This window comes from Equus caballus, chromosome 7 (assembly GCF_041296265.1).
Source record: "Equus caballus isolate H_3958 breed thoroughbred chromosome 7, TB-T2T, whole genome shotgun sequence".
Classification (NCBI taxonomy): Eukaryota; Metazoa; Chordata; class Mammalia; order Perissodactyla; family Equidae; genus Equus; species Equus caballus.
This window is the reverse complement of record NC_091690.1, coordinates 7,445,640-7,469,402: the sequence shown is the minus strand read 5'-3', so window position 1 is coordinate 7,469,402 and position 23,763 is coordinate 7,445,640. Positions and strand designations below refer to the sequence as shown.

The window sequence follows — 23,763 nt, the reverse complement described above, 5'->3', positions numbered from 1 at the left end:
CTCTTATCCATTCTTTGACATATTGTTAAAAAAATCTTCCTAAAACACAGAAACTTTCAGTGGCTTCTCACTGCTTTCAGAATTAAATATCTAAATATTAACTTATTTTTTAGGACCTGCTACAGTCTAATAAAAATTTATCTTTCCAGGCTTATTTCTAATTGTGGCTTACGAGTATCCGTTACTCTACCTAAAGTGATCTACCTCTTATAACAGCTTTAACATGCTCTGAATTTTCCTCTACTTTGTTTTTTTCATGCTATTCCTTTGCTTAGTGAAATTGATGAGAAGATGTCGAACCTCTTCTATATTCTGGCTAACTTCAAACACCATCTCTTTCTTGAAACCTTTCTCGAGCCCCTAAATTAAAGCTGTATATGAGTTTTTCAATTTCCAACCCCCCACGTGCTTTATTTCTCTCTCATTCATTTTTCGTATTTTATGTTTTGATGTGTTTTTTCTGTACTTGTATTAAGTGCATTGGAGTGAAAGCTCGCTAGAGGCAGCAACCCTGTGTTAGGAGTTCCTGGAACAGTAGTAGCTTATGTATAATAGGTGCTCGAGGGTATTGATGAAATTAAACTGAGATATGGGGTAACCAAAATAATATGCTAGTGAGGGGAGATGAGAATTTATAGTATCAGAACTGAGAAAAGACCATTTTTTAAAAATAATCAGGTCATTGGTACTTATAGAAAGAGCCATTTTTCGGGGATTGATTGAGGCAGAAGCCAGACTGCAAGGGAGTAAGGAGTGAGTAGGTGCTGAGAAAATGGAGCCAGTAAGGATAGACAATTCGCTGTAATGTGGAAAGTGGCTAAACTCTTAAGAAACGGAATATGGTCTGCAGATTTGGAAAGAGACTTGTGAAGGAAAACCACATGTGGTGTTTGAAAGAAAAATGAGTATGCTGTCAGAAATGCAAGTGCCAAGATTATTCCAAGTCATGCATTTTCATTTTTCACCTTGGCAGACGAGAAGTACTCCACATGAGTCAGGCCACTGAAGTTAATAACGAGTGCCAGTGTCCTGAGGTCACAAAGTTAGAGTACGTGTACAAATCACAGCATAAGAAGCCAGGTAAATATAACTGTAGTGGGCACTGGCAAGGATGATGTTCCTGAGTGAATTGAGTTTATATTCCTCGGTTCCAGTTCAATCTGATGAAATTGTTTGTTTAGAGAGAAGAGTTACTGAGCCAATCATATGTGTATATTTTAGGGGGTTCTCTCCCCAGGTATATTTTGAAGTGTAAGACATTTGAAATATAATTATTATTTAGCTAAATTAGAACATTTTTCAAGTGTATTTAAAAGATATAGTTTCTGGTAAAATCACTTAATATGAAAATATTTAAAGAAAGTGTGGCTTCTATTTCTTGATAGGATGTCATTTCTATTTATCTATAAGCAGGGGTGTTGAATTTACACAGTGATAGCTCAGAGCTCCTGAAATAAGTGTAGCTATTGAATTTAGTTTCCTTTTGACTTTATTATACATAAATATTCTCTTAAAGACTTTATTCTAAGAAATACAATATTGGAATATTTCTCTTTAATCTAGAGTCTTCGTGTTCAAGGCTAAGGCTGTGATTACATAATTAGAAACAAATATATGTAAATATAGACACAGACGCCTGCATACACATATACTTTTTGGACAGTCTATTTAATGTTTCAGTATTCATCTAAATATTATATGAATATTACAGAAGTAGAATACTTTTTTCAGAAGCCCTGGACTATGTTAGAACCAAAAGTGATCATCTAGGCCAGGGTTCTTAACCTTCAAGTCTCTGACATTGAAAGCAATTCAGGGAATAGCTTTCATGAAATTCTCAAAGAGGTGTATGACCACTGGAAAGCTAACCACTTAAGTAATTTAATTGGGACTTTTCACAGGTCCTGAAACTGTAATAGGGGATGGGGATTAAGTCACTTGGCCGAGGATACTGTTGTTAGCTAGTTAGGGCTAAAATCTTGGTTTCTCAATCCCCAATTACTTTTTCTTTAACCATCCCAGTGGAAAGAAATAGGCAAAAACCAATTCCCACCAGTTATTTAAGGATTATTTATTAGTCACTTAAAATGTAGCTTCTTTAAAGAAATGCTTGTTACCCCAGCATCCTAAGAAATTTTTTAATGGAAATAGGACACTATATATGGTATATAAAATAATATACAAACAATAACTCCAGAAGGAAAATGAGACTTTCTGTTTATCTTTCCCTACCCTTATTCTGCCCCTTTCTCTCCTCCTTTACCAAATTTACTTTTCATTTTGTCTTGGATGTTCTAGTTGTGGCCTCTGATGAATTTGGTTAGAATAATCCATTTTTCTTTGATCACTCTCATTCATTCTTTCACTCATTAATTAATTCAACAAGTATTTCCTGAGTGCCTCCTCTATGTCAGGCACCATGCTAGGTCCTAGGAATAGAACCATAAGCAAAATTGACATGATTCTTTCTTCTTGGAGTTTGTAATCTTAGTAGAACTAAAGTCAAGAAGGAGATTGGCAGAATCAGCCTCCCTGCAGAGGAGCCAGCTTATTTAAGGATCTCAAAGAAGGCTAGTGTGGTTGGATTGAGGAGAGCAAGGAGGGAGAGAGATACACAAGAGGAAGCTGGAGGAGGAGGCAGGGAGCAGATTGTGTAACGACTTGAGCCTGCGATAACGGAAGAGCGGTGGGCAGCTATTGAGGGATTTCAAGCAGAGGAATGGCATGGCTTGTTTCAGCTTTTTGGCTATTATGAATAATACTGTTGAGAACTTTCATGTGCATTTATGTGTGGACATGTTTTCATTTCTCTTGGAGTAGAATTCCTGGGTCATTTGGTAACTCTCTTTCACCTTTTAGGAACTGCCAGACCATTTTCCAAAGTGACTGTACCATTTTACATTTCCACCAGCAACATGTGAGGGTTCCAGTTTCTCCACATCTTTGCTAACATTTGTTATTGTCTGCCTTTTAATTCTAGCCACCCCAGAGGATGTGGAGTGGTGTGTCATTATGAGCGCCTTGCCTTTTCCCAGCAAAGCTTTTAAGTCTGGCATTTAAGATTCTCAGTGATCTGGCACCAGGCTACCTTTTTAACCTTTTACCAATTTAGTTTGAGTAAACTACTTATTATTCACAAACTATACCATATACTTTCCCGAGCCCTTTTTAAAAAACATCTTTGTGTGTGTGTATGCTTGTGATTTGCAAAGCCTTGATCTGTGTCTCGCAATCCTTAAAGGCCCAGCTAAATTTGTCTCCTTCATTTGAACACATTGAGCGATATGGGATAGTTGATGTTTGACCATTTAACCTACAAAATAGCAATTTCAAATGGTTTAACTTAATATATTTTTTGCTTTCTCTAATCCTTGAATTACAATCATTTCCTTTGAGTTTTTTTCTCCTGGCCGTTGTTTGTACCTCTCATGGTATTACTGATGTGCTTGTGTAGTATAATTTCTCTTACAGTGAAATCTCGTGGGCTGAGGCTGTTCTGTAACCCTGTGTTTTGTACATAGTAAGAGTTTGGTAGTTGTTAAAGTTTTTTTTTTTAAAGGAATATGTGTACTATGTAATGAATCAATATAAACAAAAATGAGTCAATGTAAACCTAATACATCAATGTAAGCATGACTATAACTGAATACAAATGCAAAGGTGTTGGAATGACTAGACTTACTGAAAGGAACCAGTAAGAATAGCTTAGGACTGGTTCCTTGTGGAAAGTGAACCTTCAAGAGAAATTTTATGTGGTTAAAAACCACAGCTGGTCAGAAGAGAAGGTAGTTTGGAGACTACATTAAAAGATATTCAAAATGGAAAGTAAGAAGAGTCTGATTCTCCTGATCGGTGGCGAGGAACAGGTTTGTCTAGCTGGAGTAGAATGTAAGCTTGAGCTAGAATTAGATGTGGTGGAGAGCCTTGATGCTCTGAAAGCTATTATGAGATTTGATTTGATTCGGAGGCAGTTGGATGCCAGTATAAGAATCTTCATTATAATGAATATAAGGGCTAAGGAATTGTTGAAGCAATGTTTGAAGAAAATTATTCTTGTAGATTTGAATATAATATATTAGAACGTGATGAGACTAACATGTCTGAATGAATCCAGGTATGAGCTGATTGTGGCTTTTTTCAGCCAAGGCTTATTGAGCTGGAGTGAGACGTGAAAATGGGAAATGAAAATCATATTCAATGTGAAAGAAAGGAAAGCAGCAAGAAAGGAAAATCTAAAATTGTTTTTTACTGGAAGTTACTTTGTGCAAGTTTGGATAGTTTTGGGAAGTGTAATTCTATGGAAAACAGTAATAGGCAAAATGGACATTCAATTTCTACTCACATTTTTCATAGAGAAAGGTTATTATTGATGACATAATTAGGTCTCTTCCAGTGGGACTGCCATGTCCTTTTTAGTACTTTTCTGAACTTTTGAGCTTTTTTTTGTATAGTAAGAAAAAAATTTGTATTATCAATTTCACTTCTAAATCCAGGAGAAACTCCTTCCATGACTTTCGTCTGCTATGACTATATTAGTCAGCTCAGGCTTGCTTCCAGAGTGCTATACACTGGGCGGCTTAAACAACTGAAATTTGTTCCTCACAGTTCTGGAGGTTGGGAAGTCCAGGATCAAGGCTGGTTCAGGTCCTGGTGACGACGGTCTGGCTGGCTTGCAGATGGCTGCCTTCTTGCTATGTCCTCACGTGATATTTCCTCGGTGTGTGCATTCAGAGAGAGAGACAGAGAGAGAGAGAGAGAGAGAGAGAGAGGGAAGGCTTTCTTTCTCTTCTTATAAGGCCACTAATCTTTTTGGATTAGGACCCTACCGTTACGACCTCATTTAACTTTTTAATTATTTCCGAAAAGCCCTATCACCAGTTACTGTTAGATTGGCGGTTAGAGCTTCAATGTAAGAATTTAGTGGTGGGTTGGGGGGACACAATTAAATCCATAGCAATGACAGACTTCATTTTTAAACTACATTTACAGTGCCAGTGCACATGCTTCTATAGTGGGAATAATATTCATTTTTCTAATACGTCTAACATCAGACTGTCCAAGAAGCAGATTTCTTATTTTATAAATTTTATAAATTTCTTATTTTATAAATACCAGGTCTTTAATTGTTATTCTTGCTATTTTTTCCCCATCAGCTTTGCCATTATAGTTTTATTTATGTGGCTAATCTGGCTTGGAGTAATATATGCACAATAACACTCAGTGGTCATAAATAATAGTAACTGACACATGTGTCACATATTCTATTTTAAACACTTTATATGTTTTATTGTGAGAAGGGGATGGAATGATTTGTGGTAAAGAAAGAATCTTGAAATAGTAAACAGTTAACAAAAATATCTGAGAGGAGGAACTTGTAGATGAGTAAATGCAATAAAGTGTCACACATATGATACAAATACATGCAGTGCACAGTAAAGGAAGAAGTAGTCATGTCTCCAAGATGGATAGGGGCAAAGAGGGCATGGAAGGGTATGAAGGACATTACAGGCAAAGACAGCAGACTTAGCAAAGACACAGAGGCATGAAATGGCTAGAGAACTTAGGGAATCTACAAGCCATTCTCAGTGGCTTCAGATGAGTAAGAGCAACAGCTAGATAATGTAGAACAAGGGGTGGATCATGGAAGACTTCAAGTGTTATGCTAAGGAGTTTGGGCTCCATTCTTTAGGCAAGGAGAAATCACTGAAGATTTAAACAGGGAATGCAAATCAAAACCACAATGAGCTATCACCTCACACCTGTTAGAATGTCTGTTATCAAAAAGACAAGAGATGAGTGTTGGTGAGGATATGGAGAAAAGGGAATCCTTGTGCACTGTTGGTGAGAGTGTAAATTTGTGCAGCCATTAGGGAAAACAGTATGGAGGTTCCTCAAAAAATTAAAGATAGAACTGTCATATGATCCAGCTATTCCACTTCTGTGTATATATCAGAAGAAAACAAAAACACTAACTTGAAAAGATAAATGCACCCCCATGGTCATTGGAGCATTTTTTACAATAGCCAAGACATAGAAGCAACCTAAGTGTCCATCGGTGGAGGAATGGATAAAGAAAATGTGGTGTGTATATATATATATATATATGTATATATACACACAGACACAATGTGTGTGTCTGTTTGTATATAGATGTATATATATATAAAACTGAACTCATAGATACAGAGAGCAGATTGGTAGTTGCCAGAGGCAAGGGGTTGGGAGGTAGGTGAAATGAGTGAAGGTGGTCAAAAGATGCAAACTTCCAGTTATAGGATAAATAAGTCATAGAGATATAGTGTACATCATGGTGACTGTAGTTAATAATGTATGTTTGAAGGTTGCTAAGAGAGTAGATATTAAAAGTTTTCATCAAGAAAAAAAATTTGTATCTCTGGTGATGGATGTTAACTAGACTGTTGTGATTATTTCATAATATATACAAATATCAAATCATTATGTTCTACACCTGAAACTAATATAATGTTGTATGTCAATTTTATCTCAATAAAAAATGATTTAAGCAGGGAATGATATGTCAGATCTGTTTTTGAAAGATCACTTTGGTATTGGTTTGGGATGATATATTGGATGAGTAAGAGAAAGGAGACAGGTGATTTGCAGTAGTCCATGGAAGAGGTATTGAGGTAAGACAGTACAAATTAGGATAGAAAAAGGGATGCATTCAAGAGATGATAGGAAAGTTAGACTTTACAGCACTTTAGATGGACTGGATATGATGCGTTTAGGGAAAACATGGTGATGGTTTAGAAAAATCACTTGGGAAGTGGGAGTACTGCTGAGCACTTCCTTGGGCCTAACTAGTGTTTCTAACCATGAGTCTTAAGTGGCCCCAATGTGAAGATTTCCGCCATTAGTAGCTAAGCATTAGCACAGGAAAAGTTAGATAGTTGTAATGATCTGGATTAGCAGGGCAGTGGTGACCAATGGATAAGGATGTAAGTACACTGAGGGTTGACAAGAGAGTATAAAATATTACACTATACATTCTGGGTTGTATAGGGAAAGAAGTGAAGGGGGAAAGGGAAAGCAGTTACGTGAAGGATAATGACGAATGGAGAAGTTGAGGGGTGAGTTGTTTCCACTACTTTGAAGATTAGATGAAGGAAAAGTTAAGAAAGTGATGTATTTGGAAAAGATAGCATCTGTGGTCAGAGATTGGTTTCCTTGAGTTTAAGATTACAGAGGCTGAGTAGTTCCCAGAAATGATAAAGTCCAGAGTGTGACTTCAGAAGCACATTGCTAAAGTGGGGATGGAGATGAGGGATGCTGGAAGTGAGGAATTCTGAGCTAGGTTGTTGCTAGTTTATCCTTATGGACATTGAAATTCCTGTGACGAGTAGACAGAAGCTTTGGAAAAGAAAGTGAGCCAGGTTAGAAAGTCCTTACTGAGTGAGGAGGAGTAATTAAAAGGTGAGTAGATGATAGTAACAGAGAGGTTGTATACCCAAATACCATGAACCTCAGAGGAAGAAGGCTTTTATCTATGAAGACAGAAAAGTAATACTAATATAGAAGCATGAGAGTGGAGCCTGGGGAAATCCTGCTTTTGCCTTTGGGTTTTGTGAGATATGGGAGAAGCAAGGGTCTTCCCTAGAAAAGGCTGCAGTGAAGTGGAATCCAGGGGAGATGTAGGTTGAGGCGGAGATGTGGAGGGGAGAGTTCTGTTAAAGATGTAAGGGAATTTCCTCATTATGGAATAAAGATTTGAGTATAAAGGTTAGGAAGAGTTCGTAGCTGAAGGAAGACTTGGACAGGGTAAATGGATGGAGGAAACACACAGATTAGAAGGTCTGGCATTTTTGAAGAGGGACTCAGGATGACAAAGATAACAGAAATGTTTGATTTGAAGTGTATGTATGAAGTTTATGGGCCTAGGAAATCTGAGGACTGAAGTGGTATTGGTTACTTAATGAGGTTAGCAGACTACAGTCATTGCTCGGAGTTCAAATGCCTTGTCAATTACAAGATTCTTATTCTCTAGTAGTTTATAATTTAAAAAGGAAAGTGGCCGTGTAACCAAAGAGCTCTGGTCTAATCTGGAAAGTGTTAAGTGCAATTACAGTATATAGACAGAAGTCTATGAAAATGTACAGGACTGAGAATTTTGTTCCAGCTGGAAGACCTGGGGAAGACTTCTTGGAAAAGCTAGCTTTTTAACTGGGTCTTAAAAAGTAAGTAGGATGTTAATAAATAGATTGGGATAAAGGGGCATTCTATTTGGGAATGGGATGAGCAAAGGTGTGAATTCAGGGAAATACAGAGCTTGTTAATGGAAAAGTCTGTAAAAGGTAAACAGAGAGAGCTTGACCTCAAGATGAGCAAGGGAGAAACAGAAAAGAGCAGTGGAAATTAGATTGTATTATGCCAGTAGCCATGGAGATCAGAGGCCTGCTTAGAGCCCATGGGAGAGAAGAAAGAATAACTACTGAAAATAGAGCTCTACATTCTAGGGCATCTGTGGCCACCTTCCGCCTGAGTAGCCATGAAGGGCAGCGCTTAATGTTTATGTTTATACCAGGAGAACTTTCAGTGGTTCTACTGGTATGTGTGTGTGTGCATTTGTAAGTATCTGCCATAATTACAAGAACAGAACTATTATATATTCCCACCCTTGTCCCCTTCAGCCACTCTTTGCTTGTCTGGAGTTTAAAACCTTTTACAGACTTGTTATATTGAAATACATATTAGTGCTTATTCAAATATAATATTGTGGATCATACTATCTTCCCATGTTTATGTGTGTCTGATAGAGAAGTTGATGATGACAGGCTATTTGCCACACTTGTCCTTGAAAGACTGATTCTTTGAATCTGAGATTGCATATTAGTTGCAGAAACTGGTTTTGTTTATTTTATTTCTCTTGTATATTTATTTACTTCATGCTTTGGTTCTGAAGAGCCATTTGATTTCTTAGTGGTACATGCTATAATATTCCCTCTGTCGAAATTATTTTTCTAAGTAATATACTACTCGTAATTCTAAATTGTGTCTTATTGCCTTTAAGTGTCTTTTCTGTTCTCCCAGAAGGTCATATGCATAAAAAGTAGTATTGCACATTTGAATTTGTCCAAAATACACTTTATGAGGTGTTGATTTCTTTATCACTTAGGATTGCATTTGGCTGTACAGAATAGAAAATTCTATTACACTGATTTTAAAAATTGAATTTCAGGGGCCAGACTGGTGGCAGAGCGGTTAAGTTCGCATGTGCCGCTTTGTGGCCAAAGGGGTCACCGGTTTGGATCCCAGCTGTGGACATGGCATTGCTTGGCACACCATGCTGTGGTAGGCATCCCACATATAAAATAGAGGAAGATGGGCATGGGTGTTAGCTCAGGGCCAGTATTCCTCAGCAAAAAGAGGAGGATTGGCAGCAGTTAGCTCAGGGCTAATCTTCCTCAAAAAAAAAAAAAATTGAATTTCATTTATTTTACGTAAAAATTCCCCAAGTAGAGAGTTATTCGTATGAATTCAGCTGCTCACCGGGACTACAAGAACTTTATGCTCTTCCTGTTGTTGGGCTCCCTATCTTTAGTAGGCCAGCATGTTGGTCATGTTTACAAGATGGCTGCAGTGTTTCCAAACTTTACATTCTTGTTCCAGGCCAGAGAGAAAGTGGGAAATGTTAAGGGCCATCCTGCTGTTTCTGCTCCCATTTATTAAGAAAATAAAAGGTTTCCATAAGCATTAACAGACTACCCTTTAAATCTTCTTGACCAAAATTGTATCACATGGTTCTCCTGAGCCACAGGAGAGCCAAATGCAAGCGTGTTGTTTTGGGCTGGGCACAGCCTGCTGTGATCAAAGTCAGGAAAGAAAGGGGTGTCTATATGTATGGAATAGGCAGCAGACAATATCTGTCAAAGTAATGTGCCTAAAGGTTGGTTATTTTACCTGTAATTTTAATTCAGATGACAATCAAAGTTGGCTACAAAAAACAGAGGAAGGAAATATTTTTAGCCTATCAATCTCTCATTGCTTACATTATAAAGCTAAATAATAGAATTTCTTATAACTTCTCCATTGTATAATATTATAGGTTCTTGGATATAAAAAAATAACAATTACAATCATACTTTGAAATAGTTAATAAAATAAACATGTTTGCATTTGAAAAAAATATTATGAAGTGTTCCCACTGGAATACCATGTTCATCCATTTAAAAGAAGTGACAATTCCTTTTGGGGGAGATGATTTTCACATTGTATAAATACGTAACATTTTGCGGATGGCATGATCTTATACATGGAAAACTGTAAAGACTACCAAAAACCTGTGAAAACTAATAAATTCAGGAAAGTTGCAGGATTCAAAATCAACATGCAGAAATCAGTTGTGTTTCTATACTGTAATGATAAATTCTCCAAAAAATATTAAGAAAACAATTCCATTGCAGTAGCATCAAAAAGAGTAAAATACTTAGAAGTAAATTTAACCAAGGAGGTTAAAGACTTGTACAAGGAAAACTATAAAATGGTGAAAAAAGTTGAGGAAGACACAAATCAATGGGAAATTATCCTGTGTTAATGGATTAGAAGAATGAATCTTAAGATGCCCATGCTACTGAAAGTGATCTACAGATTCAATGCATTCTCTATAAAAATTCCAATGGTGTTTTTCGCAGATAGAGAAAACAGTTCTAAAATCATTATGGAACCACAAAAGACCCCAAATAGCTAAAGCTGTCTTGAGTACAGAGACCAAAGCTGGAAGCATCATGCTTCCTAATGTGTTACAAAGCTATAGTTATCAAATGGTGTGGTACTGGTATAAAACACACACACATAGACCAATGGAACAGAATAGAGACCCAGAAATAAAACCACACATACACAGTCAACTTATGTGTGAAAAAGACTCCAGAGTATACAATGGGGAAAGGATAAGCTCTTCAATAAACGGTATTAGTAAAAATGAATATCCACATACAAAAGAATGAAATGTGACCCTTATATTACAGCATACACGAAAATAAACTCAAAATGGATTAAACATTTAAATGTAAGAACTGAGTCAGGAAAACTAGAGGAAAACATAGGGGAAAAGCTCCTTGGCATTGGTCTTGAGAATGGTTTTTGGATTTGACACCAATAGCACAGGCAACAAAAGCAAACATTAACTATTGGGACTACATCAACCTAAAAAATTTCTCCACAACAAAGGAAACAATCAAAATGAAAAAGTAACCTACAGAATGGGAAAAAATATTTTCAAACCATATGTCTGATAAGGGGGAAAGGAGGAGACATTGATCAAAAGGGACAAATTTTCAGATATAAAGTGACTAAGTTCTGGGGGCCTAATGTATAGCATGGTGACTATAGTTGCTAATAGCTTATTGTATAGTTGAAATTGCCAAGAGAGTAGATCTCAAATTCTCTCACCGCAAAAAAAAAAGGTAACTGTGTGAGGTGATGGATGTTTTAATTAGCTTGACTGTGGTAATCATTTCACAGTGTATACATATATCAAAACATCATGTTGTACACCTTAAATATATACAATTTTTTTAATCAATCATACCTCAATAAAGGTGGAAAAAAATTTAAAAAATGAAGTGACAGTTTCTTTTGGGGAAGATGATTTTCGCATTGTGTAAGTAATTTAGTTATTGTTACAGGCAGGTTTATGGTGGACAAATTCTAAAATGAAAATGTAGATTCTTAAATATTATCACAACCTTAAGATGGATTATTTCATCAAAGTCTAATGAAAAAATTTTGACTTTTGGTGTGAAGAAGACTTAAGTTGGGAATGAAGGTTTAGAAAAATATGTTTTTTAATCACAGCTTTAAGCTTCAATTGAGTGTCTGAGATTTTTCTATCATTGGTTTTTCTTACCTTAAATAATTTTGACTTTCTTTTACTCATAAGAGGAAATGATGTAGATCATTCAGTTTGTGGCGTAGGTATATTGTCACTGTGTTTTTGAATTTAACAAGCATGATACATGTTAACAGTATACTGTACAGTTAACAGGTACTAAAAAAGATTTTGTGGAAAATAAAGGCACGGTTCTCTCTTTTGGGATACCTGAAATTTAGCTGGCGAAACAAAATATATATTCCTGAGATCAATAAACAGTAAAAGGCAGCATGTGATCAGGTATGGAGAGTTCTGTAGGAATTTAAGGGAATAAAAGTAACTGTAGAATGTGATTACTTAGTATAATGGAAGAAGTGGATATTTAAGACAGGCTCGTTAAAAGTATAGAATTTGATTTGGTAGCAAGGTGCAAAGTACGATAGGCTTGTCTTTCTATCTGCATCTTCTGCTTATCCAGCCCTGTTGAACTATTTGTAGTTTCTCAAATGTTCTCTGCTCTTTGATAATTCTATACCTTTGCAATGCTTTTTTGTTTATTTGTTTATGGAATTTCTTATTTATCAGCCTGGCAATTTCCTATCTTTCGAGACGCAGTTCAAATATCATCTCCTCTGTGGAGTCTTCCCTGAACTTCCTGAGTAGTTAGGTGCTTGCTTCCTTTTTTCCCCTCCCATAGTTTGTTCTCTTTCTGTGTGTGTGTTGTTAGAGTCTTTATCACATTGCACCATTTATTTACTTGACTGTCTCTGCCACAACCTTGCGAGCTTCGTGAACATGAGGATTATGTCATATTTATCTCCGAATCATAGTGCCTCGTGTAATGGTTTTGCCCATTGGACCACTCAGTGAGTATTCATTGGATGAATGGATGGTTGGATAAAAAGAAAGAATTAGCCCGGATGGTGTTCATGAGTACTAGGGAAGTCTGTCCAGAGGGAGTGTGAAAGGTATAGAGTGTTTGCAATTTATCAATATTTGGAGATAAGATTGAGTAGGCTAAGTAGTTGGCAATGGAAGCTTTAATAAGTAATGGAGTTATAATTAACAAAATTTCTGAAATTGGCTTTTTAAAGCCCTCATTTTTCAAACATACTGTGCTTTTGTATTTTGTAGTGCTTCTACTTCTCATTCAGAGAATTCAGTGCATACAAAGTCAGCTTCTGTTGTATCATCGGATTCCATTTCAACTTCTGCAGACAACTTTTCTCCTGATTTGAGGGTATGTATACTGTTTCTAAGTTCTCATGAAGTTCTTTCTGTTAGCTATTTGTGTCTGCACTATCAATACAAGCTTTAACTAGTTAAGCAGGTAATATTGGTATTCTCAAAGACCTCAGTCTTTATAAAAAGTCCCAGAACAGGCCAGCAAATTTGGAATTCTTATTTATTTGTAAAAGAAAAATGTGTAGTTCGTCTCTAAGTTTGTTAACTTTTAAGTTCTTTGCCAAAAGGTAATTAATGAATTTTGTTGTGGTATAAAAGATTTTCATGATTACTCCCATAATGATGGCCAATAATAGCCAAACCTTTATTGAGTACTTATCATGTACCAAGCATTGTCCTAAGTGGTCATGAACTATCTCTCCTGATACTTCTAGCAGTTCTGTGGGGTAGAGACTTGTTATTATCATCATTCTACAGATGATAATAACTCAGAGAGAGATTAAGTAACATGCGCAAGGTCTCACAGCTAATAAATTCTATTGCCAGTATTCCAGCTCATGCAGTCTAGTTCTGGAGCTGAGTCCCTTCAGTACTCTACTGTAGTTGCTACACATCTCATTATAGTTTGTACGTGTCCTCTATTTATTAAAGGTCTTAACCACATCAGTGATATCCTGTTGCACTTTGTACATTTTTGGGTTCATCTGCTTTCTACAACTGCTTATCTATGAATGATGGAGAAAATGAATGTCACGTGTGGTGCGTTATAACCCGTAAACTTTACCTCAGAATCTTTTTATTCTGATCAAGTGACTGTTTTCTCAGTGATTACACATTTGCAGTTTTATTAAAAATTGTTTTCATTAATGAGATCGTTTGCTGTTGAGCACATATTGAGAGTACATCTTTTTTGTGTATTTCATTTTCAAAACAGAATCCAACAAATGCAAGAAGACAGGTTAGAAACATCTGTAAAGGCTTCTGCATATTTGTGATTACCTTTTGTGAAATGTCATAAGGTACTAGATTGTATATAGCATGACTTTAAACATCACTAAAACTACTAAAGATTTATCATTATAATTTGAATAAGTTGTGCTAATTATAAAGGCTTTATAATATCATTAGCTGTTATCTTGAAACATAACATACATTTAGGACAGAGTTCATCATTAGTAATAGTAAATATAAATCCATTGTAGCCTCTCCTTAATTTATTACTATTTAAAAGTACATATTTGGGGCCGGCTGGGTGGCGCAGCAGTTAAGCTCGCACGTTCCACTTTGGTGCCTCAGGGTTCACTGGTTCAGATCCCGGGCGTGGACATGGCACCACTTGGCAAACCATGCTGTGGTAGGCGTCCCACATATAAAGTAGCGGAAGATGGGCACAGATGTTCGCTCAGGGCCAGTCTTCCTCAGCAAAAAGAGAGGATTGGCAGCAGTTAGCTCAGGGCTAATCTCCCTCAAAAAAAAAAAAGTACATAATTTATATACGTATCTAACTTTTATTTATTCATTACATTAATAAAAATCCACTAAGGGCCTATAGGCCTCTTGATAATTTTGCAATTTTTTGGCCTACTTCTGGTAGGATTATTAGTTGAAAATATCAGTTTTTAACTTCATATTGTGACTGATAAAGAACCATAATAAGAATGGGAGAAATATTACTTTTGCTTCTTGCCTATGCTTATATTATTAATATTATATTCTACCTGCTGTTTCTTGCCTGAAATATTTTAAATCATTTGTGTATTCTTGTGAGGGTTAGTTTAGTTAAACTACTTTACTGGGCACACACGTGAATTGCAGTACATCGCAAGATGCTGGAAGGAGGCCTCCATTATCATCTTCTCTGCATGCAGGCTCCCTTCATTTCCTCAGGACACCATATGTACCATAAATTAAAGTGACTGGCTGACATTGGGACAAAATGAGGGTCATAATGTTACTCTGTATATTAAATATTATAGTTTATTATTTTTTATTAGATACATTTTTTATTTTAGAACCGTTTTGGATTTACAGAAAACTCAGCAAGATGGTATAGAGTTCTCATATACTTGACATCCAGTTTCCCCTGTTAATTAATATCTTACATCTGTATGGTACGTTTGTCAAAATTGATGAACCACTGTTGATGCATTGTTATTAACTAAGGTCCATACTTATTCAGATATCCTTAGTTTTTACCTGATGTCCTCCTTTCTGTTCCAGAGTCCCATCCAGGACACCACATTGTTTAGTAATCATGTCTCCTTAGGTGCCTCTTGGCTGTGACAGGTTTTCAGACTTTGTTTTTGGTGATTCTGACAGTTTTGAAGAACACTGGTCAGGTATTTTGTAGAATGTCTGATGTTTTACCCATTATTAGACTGGGGTAATATGTTTTAGGGAAGAAGACCACAGAGGTAAAGAAACATTTTCATCACATCATATCAAGGGTACATGATTTATCACTGTTGATGTTAACCTTAATCACTTGGTTGAGGTAGTGTTAGTTTTTTTCACTGTAAAATACTCTTTTTTTCCTCTCCTCCCTATGGTGTACTTTTTGGAAAGAAGTGGCTATGCACAGCCCACACTTAAGGAGTGAGGAGTTATGCTCCTCCTTGTTGAGAGTGGAACATCTACATACATTTTTGTAATTCTTCTGCGTGGGAGGTTTGTTTCTTATCCCTCATTTATTGGTTTATTCAATCATTTATGTCAGTGTAGACTCCTGGATATTTATTTTATATTTTAGATTACAATCCAGTACTACTTTGTTGCTGAAATTGTTCCAACTCCAAATTAGGAATTCTTTCAGTCAGATCTTGTGACCCTTTGACATGTTCCCATCATTGTGGTGGGTTTTTAAAAATTTTTCTGTTTTTGTGTTTTTTAGCTCCTCCTTACTTTCTGGCAGTACAAGATGCTTTAGGCTCATCCTGATATTTCCTGCCCAGTCTTAGAATCATCATCTATTTCTCAAAGATCTCAGGTTTCTTTTATTGGAGAGTGGTATTAGAAACCAAAGTCTGGGCACTAGGTGTGCTCACTTTCTTATGTTTTTGCTGCCCCCTCCCCGCCAAAAAAGGGTAACAAAATACTTTTGTTTTCCTTCTGAAGCAAAAGATCATTTGCATGTATCTTATTTGGAGATAATATTATGGGTAGAGTGATCATATATGCAAGTTTGTCTGGAGTAGACTTATTTTATACCTGTCTTCCCTTCAGGTTTAACATTAGACACAAATATGTCCTGAATTATTGATTCTCTTAGCACTAGGATACCAAGGGAATCTGTCGAATTTATATATCAGCTGCATGACTTCAGGAATTATCCCTTAATAATTCAGCATCTTTCACAACTTAGTGGGGCCCTCAGAGTGTTTTTTTTGGATGAATGAAGAGACAGTTGTTAAATGTTAAGGCGAAGATGGTTTGGGGCAACAAAGGTTGACTGTACTTTCCATAGTAGAGTGCCTAAAGGGGCAGGGAAAAAAGAAAACTAATATGTTTAGACTGCCCGTTACCCTGTTTTCTGATTTTTAAAGATATCTTTGATTGTTAGATATATCTTTACTTGAATCACGATCTTTTTCAATTGTGGAAGGGAGATGAATGAGTAACATTACATTAAATGTTAGTATCATTTAAATAACGCAGCCTGATTTCAAATGTATGTGTGCTCTTTTCAGAGGTGGGGTGGGAGGATAGATGTGCTTCTAATAATTGAAAAAAATCTAGCTTGCTACTATGATAAACGTTAATATATGCCTCATCTCATTTAACTTTCACAACAATCCTGTAAGACAGATATTATTATCCCATTTGACAGATGAGAAACCTGATATTCAGAAGAGATGAATTAAATCGTGTGCTTAAAGGCACACAGCTCGGTGTTGCCCTTTTTTGGTGCCAGATTGGTGATGTTCTTATACAGCACATTACCCAGAGAGACTATCTGCCCATGATTTTGCTAGATTTTTCAAGCGTGAAGTGAGATTTTCTTAATTAATGAGGAATATCTTTAATATGTTTTTTGAGGTAGAAATAGCAATTTTCAGTATTACTTTCTTAATAAATGAGAATTGCTTTTCTAAATAATCAGAAAAAGAGAGTTTTTGTAAGAAAATCTGATCTCCCCTTTTCCCCAGTTTTGTTAATTGATGATATTTTGCTTTTAGTGTGTATACCTTTAGTGGCCATAAAATGGTGATGTGCTAGTTAATTATAGGTGGTACTAACTGCGGGCAGCTCTGTGTTGCTTTTTTGACCATCCATGGTTTGGCTCTATGTGTGAGATGAGGGCCTTGGTGTGGTCGTTTTGAAAATCATCATTCACAGATGCTGTGAAGTTGGGTAACCTCTAGGCTTCAAGTTCTCCACATGGCCTCATTGTTTATCTCTGCCCTGAGCCTCAACATTTTATAAGGTTCTTTAGTAACAGCTTTTACAGAGAAGTACAGAAAACACAATGCATTGAAAAGCTAATCCAATTTCATTAAAAATATTAAACTGTATAAGTTTTCTGCTACAGATACCACACAGTGACACTTTCTTGAAAGATACTGTCTTAGTAGATTAACAGCTAAATGTGAAAGCTGCTGTTGAGGATTTCTTGTTCAAACACGATTTGTTGCTCCTGCATCAGCGAAGCAGAATGGAAAATCACTGGGGCTATGGAACTCTTCTAGATATCTTGAACTTGCATTTATTCAAGTGGAATTCTATTTGTATTACTTTATCCCCTTGTTAGCCTTGTTTGTTGTGGAAAAAGGCATGTACAGATATAATCCAGCAGATGTATTTCTGAAAAATGGAGCACAAATCCAGGCTTGGTAAATTGACTCCTGCTGCCTCAGTGATGTACTTGTAGAGCATTTTCTCTTTGCTTCATCTCATCTTCACTTGGCAGGAAAACCTATTTAATTTCATTTAAAAAACTTAAAAAGAATCCTTTCATATAGAATTTTTTTTTTTTTTTTTAAGATTTTATTTTTTCCTTTTTCTCCCCAAAGCCCCCCGGTACATAGTTGTGTATTCTTTGTTGTGGATTCTTCTAGTTGTGGCATGTGGGACGCTGCCTCAGCGTGGTCTGATGAGCAGTGCCATGTCCGCGCCCAGGATTCGAACTAACGAAACACTGGGCCGCCTGCAGCGGAGCGCACGAACTTAACCACTCGGCCACGGGGCCAGCCCTCATAGAATTTTTAATAATGCATATTATTTTTTATATAAATTTTCAATTTTTAAAATCAAACTTTCTTTAATAAGAAGCTGTTTTTAAAGTTTGACACTTAGTGGAATTAAAAACCTGGGGAACTTGTGTCTGGTTGATTTATTTGCTGACTGAAGAATAAATCCCATGAAATAGAGTGTTTTAAAATTCAAATGCACAGCTCTATTTATTTATGAAGTGTAACTTGTATAGCATTGGACTTTAAATAAAGTATGTCCCTTAAATGTTGGTGATTAAAAGATAAATTAAAAGTCAAGCTATGTGGGGGCCGGCCCGGTGGTGCAGCAGTTAAGTGCTCAAGTTCCACTTTGGCGGCCCCAGGTTTGCCGGTTCAGATCCCGGGTGTGGACATAGCACCGCTTGGCACGCCATGCTGTGGCAGGCGTCCCACATATAAAGTGGAGGAAGATGGGCACGGATGTTAGCTCAGGGCCAGCCTTCCTCAGCAAAAAGGAGAGTTGGTGGCAGATGTTAGCTCAGGGCTAATCTTCCTCAAAAAAAAAAAGTCAAGCTATGTAGTATTTCCTTTCCTTTGTGGTATCTGTGATGGGGAGCTTATATCAATGTTTTCTATAATGCAGAGTCAAATATTAAAATGGAATTGTATCTATGTCTTTTATCTCTTTATTTTAGAAGGCCTGTTTGATCTCAGAATATACGTATATTATGTACAATATGTAACTTATATATAATTTATGTATATATAAATATATATTATATAACTGAGATAAAAGTTATACTATTTTGGGTTTTGTTCTTAACCATCTGCTCTTATCTTGAAATATTTAATAGGCTTAAATCAAGCAAATGTGATTATCCCTTCAAAATTTGTGTTACGTTATTCATATTTTATTTATAAAGCAAAGGTCAGAGCTAATTGGATTATTTCTTATCTAGAGTGTGTACATGAATGTAATACTGACGTGTTCTGAGTATGCAAATCTAATCAGGCTCGCAGAGCAGATGTTAGGTAGACAGTGAACAGTGTCCATTGCATATAATCGTTTCAATAGCCAGAGGGAAAATGATTGAAGTTAGCGCTTATTCATGACTAGCACGACCACTCCTCACACCCATGTCAGCTCTTAAGAACCTAGGAATCGAAAAGAACAACTTTAGCCAGATAAAGGATATCTGTCAAAATTCAGAATACACCTCATACTTAATGGGGGAATGTTAGAAGCGTTTCCTTTAAACTAGGAAACCTGATTACTACCACCACTTTTATTCAACATTGTGCTCAAATTCCTAGCCAGTAAAATAAGAAATGAAAGAAAGAAACAGAACTTTTATTATTTATAGATGATTGTCTATACAGAAAATTTAAGAAAAATCTGTATGCAAACTACCAGCACTGTTGCTAGATACAAGATAACTTAAAAAAAAAATCAGGCTTCTGTACCTTACCAAAATGTTTAGATAGAGTGATTTTAAAAAGATTCCAGTCACAAGAGCAACAAAATTACGTTACTCAGGAATAAGTCTAATACAAGATATGGAAAAACTTTATGGAGAAAGTTGTAAAATTTTATTAAAGAACCTAAAAAGACTAAATAAATAGATGAGTAGACACGATAGCCAAGAGATGTCAAATATTTTCAATATTTCTGTTAATTCAATGTAATTTCAAACCAAATTCAAAAGTTTGTCTTGTAGAACTTGGCAAACTGATTCTAAAATTTATATGGAAAGGTAGAAGGTCATGAATACCTAAGAGGAAAAATGAAGAGGGGGAATTCATGTAATCAGATATAAAGCTAAAGTAATTAGAACAGGAATAGATCAGTGAGACACAAGACAGAGTTCAAGAACAGACTGATGTAGGAATTCTGTATATGACAGAGATGATATAACAAATCAGTGGAGAAAGAATGAACTATTTGGTTATCCATGCTGGGTTAGCCATATTGAAATGAAAAACAAAGAAGTTGGGTTTCTAATTCACTCATACACAGAAATTGAATTTATTAGATTAAAAATCTAAAATTGAAAATAAAAAAAATTTTTTTTTGATTTTTTAATTTCATAAGAAAATGTATATCTTTATGACTTGTGTCAGGAAGGAATTTTAAAATAAGATCCCCAAATATTAACTGCAAAATAAAATTTTATTTTTTTACTTTTTATTAAGGTTATGATAGTTTACAGCCTTGTGAAATTTCAGTTGTACATTATTGTTTGTCAGTCATGTTGTAGGTGCACCACTTCACCCTTTGTGCCCACCCCCCAAACCCCCTTTCCCCTGGTAACCACTAATCTATTCTCTTTGTCTACATCTTTAACTTCCACATATGAGTGGAGTCATAGAGAGAATGTCTTTCTCTATCTGGCTTATTTGACTTAACATAATACCCTCAAGGTCCATCCATGTTGTTGTGAATGAGACAGTTTAACCTTTTTTGTGGCTGAGTAGTATTCCATTGTGTATATATACCATATCTTCTTTATCCAATCATCAGTTGATGGGCACTTAGGTTGCTTCCACGTCTTGCCTATTGTAAATAATGCTGCAGTGAACATAGGGGTACATGGGACTTTTGGAATTGCTGATTTCAAGCTCTTTGGATAGATACCCAGTAGTGGGATGGCTGGGTCATATGGTATTTCTATTTTTAATTTTTTGAGAAATCTCCATACTGTTTTCCATAGTGGGTGCACCAGTTCACATTCCCACCAGCAGTGTATGAGGGTTCCTTTTTCTCCACAACCTCTCCAACATTTGTCACTTTTTGTTTTGGTTATTTTTGTCATTCTAACGGGTGTAAGGTGATATCTTAGTGTAGTTTTGATTTACATTTCCCTGATGATTAGTGATGATGAGCATCTAAGAAAAGTTTATTTTTATTAAGTAAAAAATAAATTTTAAAAGTTTTATTTATAAAAAATAAAAACAAAAGTTTTATTGTGCTAAAATGGTGAGTAGAGACCTTTTCTTGTTTATTTGATTTCTGTTTATGTGACCTCTTTCAAATTAAGCTCTACAAAGGCAGAAACCTTAGATATATTCCTAGTGCATAGAACTGTGCCTCAATGAATGTGACTTAAAAGCTATTTTATACTTGTGGCCAGTTGTATCCTCAAGCTCCATGGGGCTGGAAACATTTGTCCTCTCATTTGCTGTATTTAATTGATGGAAAAGTTTGAGGAGCACTTCTAATTGACTGAAACTTGAAACTACCCATCACCTACATCTGGGAAACTAAAGAAGGAAATTCTGTATTTTTATTCATAGTTCCACATAAATCTGTGCATTTATTTTCATTGTACTCTCTTGAAATTTCCTGAGTGTTTTGGGGAAAAAGTGTCCGGTAAGACATGGTCTCTGCTAGCCTGAAGCTTAGAGTCATATTGTGGGAAAAGAGTGGGAAATCAGTGATTATTGTGTGATAGATACTGTAATGATGATATACCTGGGGGGAAGAAAGGACAGAACATTCTAAGACAGTCTATGTTATAAATAAAGTGCTACTACACTTAAAAATACAAGAAAATATTTGGAGGGCATTTACGAAAACAAGACTTTAAAGAAAAATAAACATTGGAAAAATAAAAAGAATATTACTATAAGCCCCTTGAGAGCAGACGTATCTTATTCTTCTTCCCTATTGTATCCTTAGAGCTTAGTATCTGGAATGTGGAAGGTACCCAGGAAAAGTTTGTTGACTGAATCAGTGGAAGAGAATGAGAAATACTGAGTTATTTTCCCTTTTATCAAAATGTCATATCTTTTAAAAAATGCTCATTTTTCCCCTTTACTTCCCATCCTTAATAGTTCTCTAGTTCTTATGTCTTATAGGTTTGCATTTCTCTGATTCAGCTAATGTACTACCGTAAGGCTAATCTTCCTCGGACATGACTTTCATAGTATGATACCCCTGTTCAAAAATTTTCAAGGGGATCCCTGTTTCTTATAGTTGAAAATGCAGATTTCTAAGTCTTATGTTCAGGGTTTTTCATGTTTGGTCCCATCACAGTGATCATCCTATATCTCCAGCTGTTTCCAAACATAACCCCACCTCTATAGGTAGGGAGTCTTCTTATAGTCCCTTAAACATGATGAACTTATTCCCACTTCCATTCATGCTGCTCACACATCTGAAATGTATTCTGCTCTTCAGTGAAACAAATACGGTCAGCCTGTTAATCATAGACTCAGCCCCATCTCTGACCCTTCCAGCCCATTAAGATTTTTTTTTCTAGTAGGAGATATTTAGATAAAAATCAGAGAGATAACAATGTTGAAAAGAACCTTGAAGAAATTATATGAGGAAAATTTGGAAGTGAGACAGAAGGCAGTCACTAATTCATCTCCTTTATCAAAGAGCCACCAGAATCCATTTGAAAATGTTCACAGTTTTCTCATTTCCATCCTTAGTAGGAAAATGACTTCTGTCCAACCTTTCATGGTTTCTATTTTACTGAAACTTTTCTCTCTAAAATTACCATTAACTATCCTTTGTAAAATTTTGTATCTTTTATAATAACATTGATAGTTTTTTTTATTATAAAATTGATGCAGTGTAATAAGAATTTGTTGGAAATAGAATTAAGGAAAAATTAAAAACCACCAGTACTTCTACTACTCTATTACTCTTAGTATTTGGTACACAAAAACTCTTCCTTAAAAGTTTCTGCATAGAATTTTTATGATTATACAGTTGGGTATCAGAGTAAAAGGCCTCAACTCTACTCACAAGCTTCTGATGTCAGCACTTGGCTAGGCTATGTAAGTAGGGTCTTGCTACGATACTGTCCAGTAGTCTATAGCATATTTATTGGGGTTGTAATTATTTTGATATGATTTGCAGATACTGTTGCAGATATTATTAACCCCTTTAAGGCTTAAAAGAGTAAAAGTTCTGAGTATGTTAAAAGTTTTAGTAAAAAGAGCCAAATAATTATAATAGAAACATAAATGGAGATTATTTAAAAATTAGAAAGTATGAAAAAATGATAAATGTAAAACTATATTGAATATACTCATGAAGCAACAGGAATAATATTGAGTGTATTCAGTTGATAGTAAGAAGATAAGGAAAAGTGTATGTGCCTAAAGGATATTTAAATGGTTAGAATACTTATTAACATGAAGCTAATTCTGGAGAAGATGAAGTGTTTCAGACTTCAAGGCTGAGCATAGTAAAAGTGCTGCTGATATAATTTCTGTTAGAAGCTACAAATGGTTCCATGTGATCACCTTTTTATACAGTCATACGTTGCTTAACATCAAGGATACATTCTGAGAAATGCATCATTGGCGGTTTCATCATTGTACGAACATCATAGAGTGCACTTAGACAAACCTAGATGGTATAGCCTACTACACACCTTGGCTATATGGTACTAATCTTATGGGACCACCTTTGTATATGTGGTCCATCTTTGACTGAAACATCATTGTGTGGCACATGACTTTACACAGAAAAGGCATTTAATAAAGGGTATTTGACAAAATTCAACATCTATTCCAGATTTTTAATACTTTTTTTTTTAAAGATTTTATTTTTTTCCTTTTTCT

General features: G+C 35.7%; 1 protein-coding gene across 25 annotated transcripts in view; it reads left to right on the top strand.

Moving 5' to 3' along the window:
* The window catches only part of MTMR2 (myotubularin related protein 2), a 102,147-nt gene that overhangs the window by 26,107 nt on the left and 52,277 nt on the right, over positions 1-23,763 (top strand). For 16 of the 25 annotated variants that reach the window (XM_023646433.2, XM_070272675.1, XM_023646434.2 and 13 more), the window contains one exon: positions 12,965-13,070. The exons of 1 other annotated variant lie outside the window; for it this stretch is intronic. Coding sequence is in view for 3 of the 24 variants with exons in the window: in XM_023646429.2 (XP_023502197.1) it covers positions 12,965-13,070 (106 nt within the window). In the remaining 21 variants the exon portion in view is untranslated. Of the gene's footprint in view, positions 1-7,120; positions 8,196-12,620; positions 12,697-12,964; positions 13,071-13,949; positions 14,035-23,763 lie in introns of those variants that run through there. 8 more of the 25 variants (XM_070272666.1, XM_023646432.2, XM_070272670.1 and 5 more) reach the window with 3 other exon arrangements.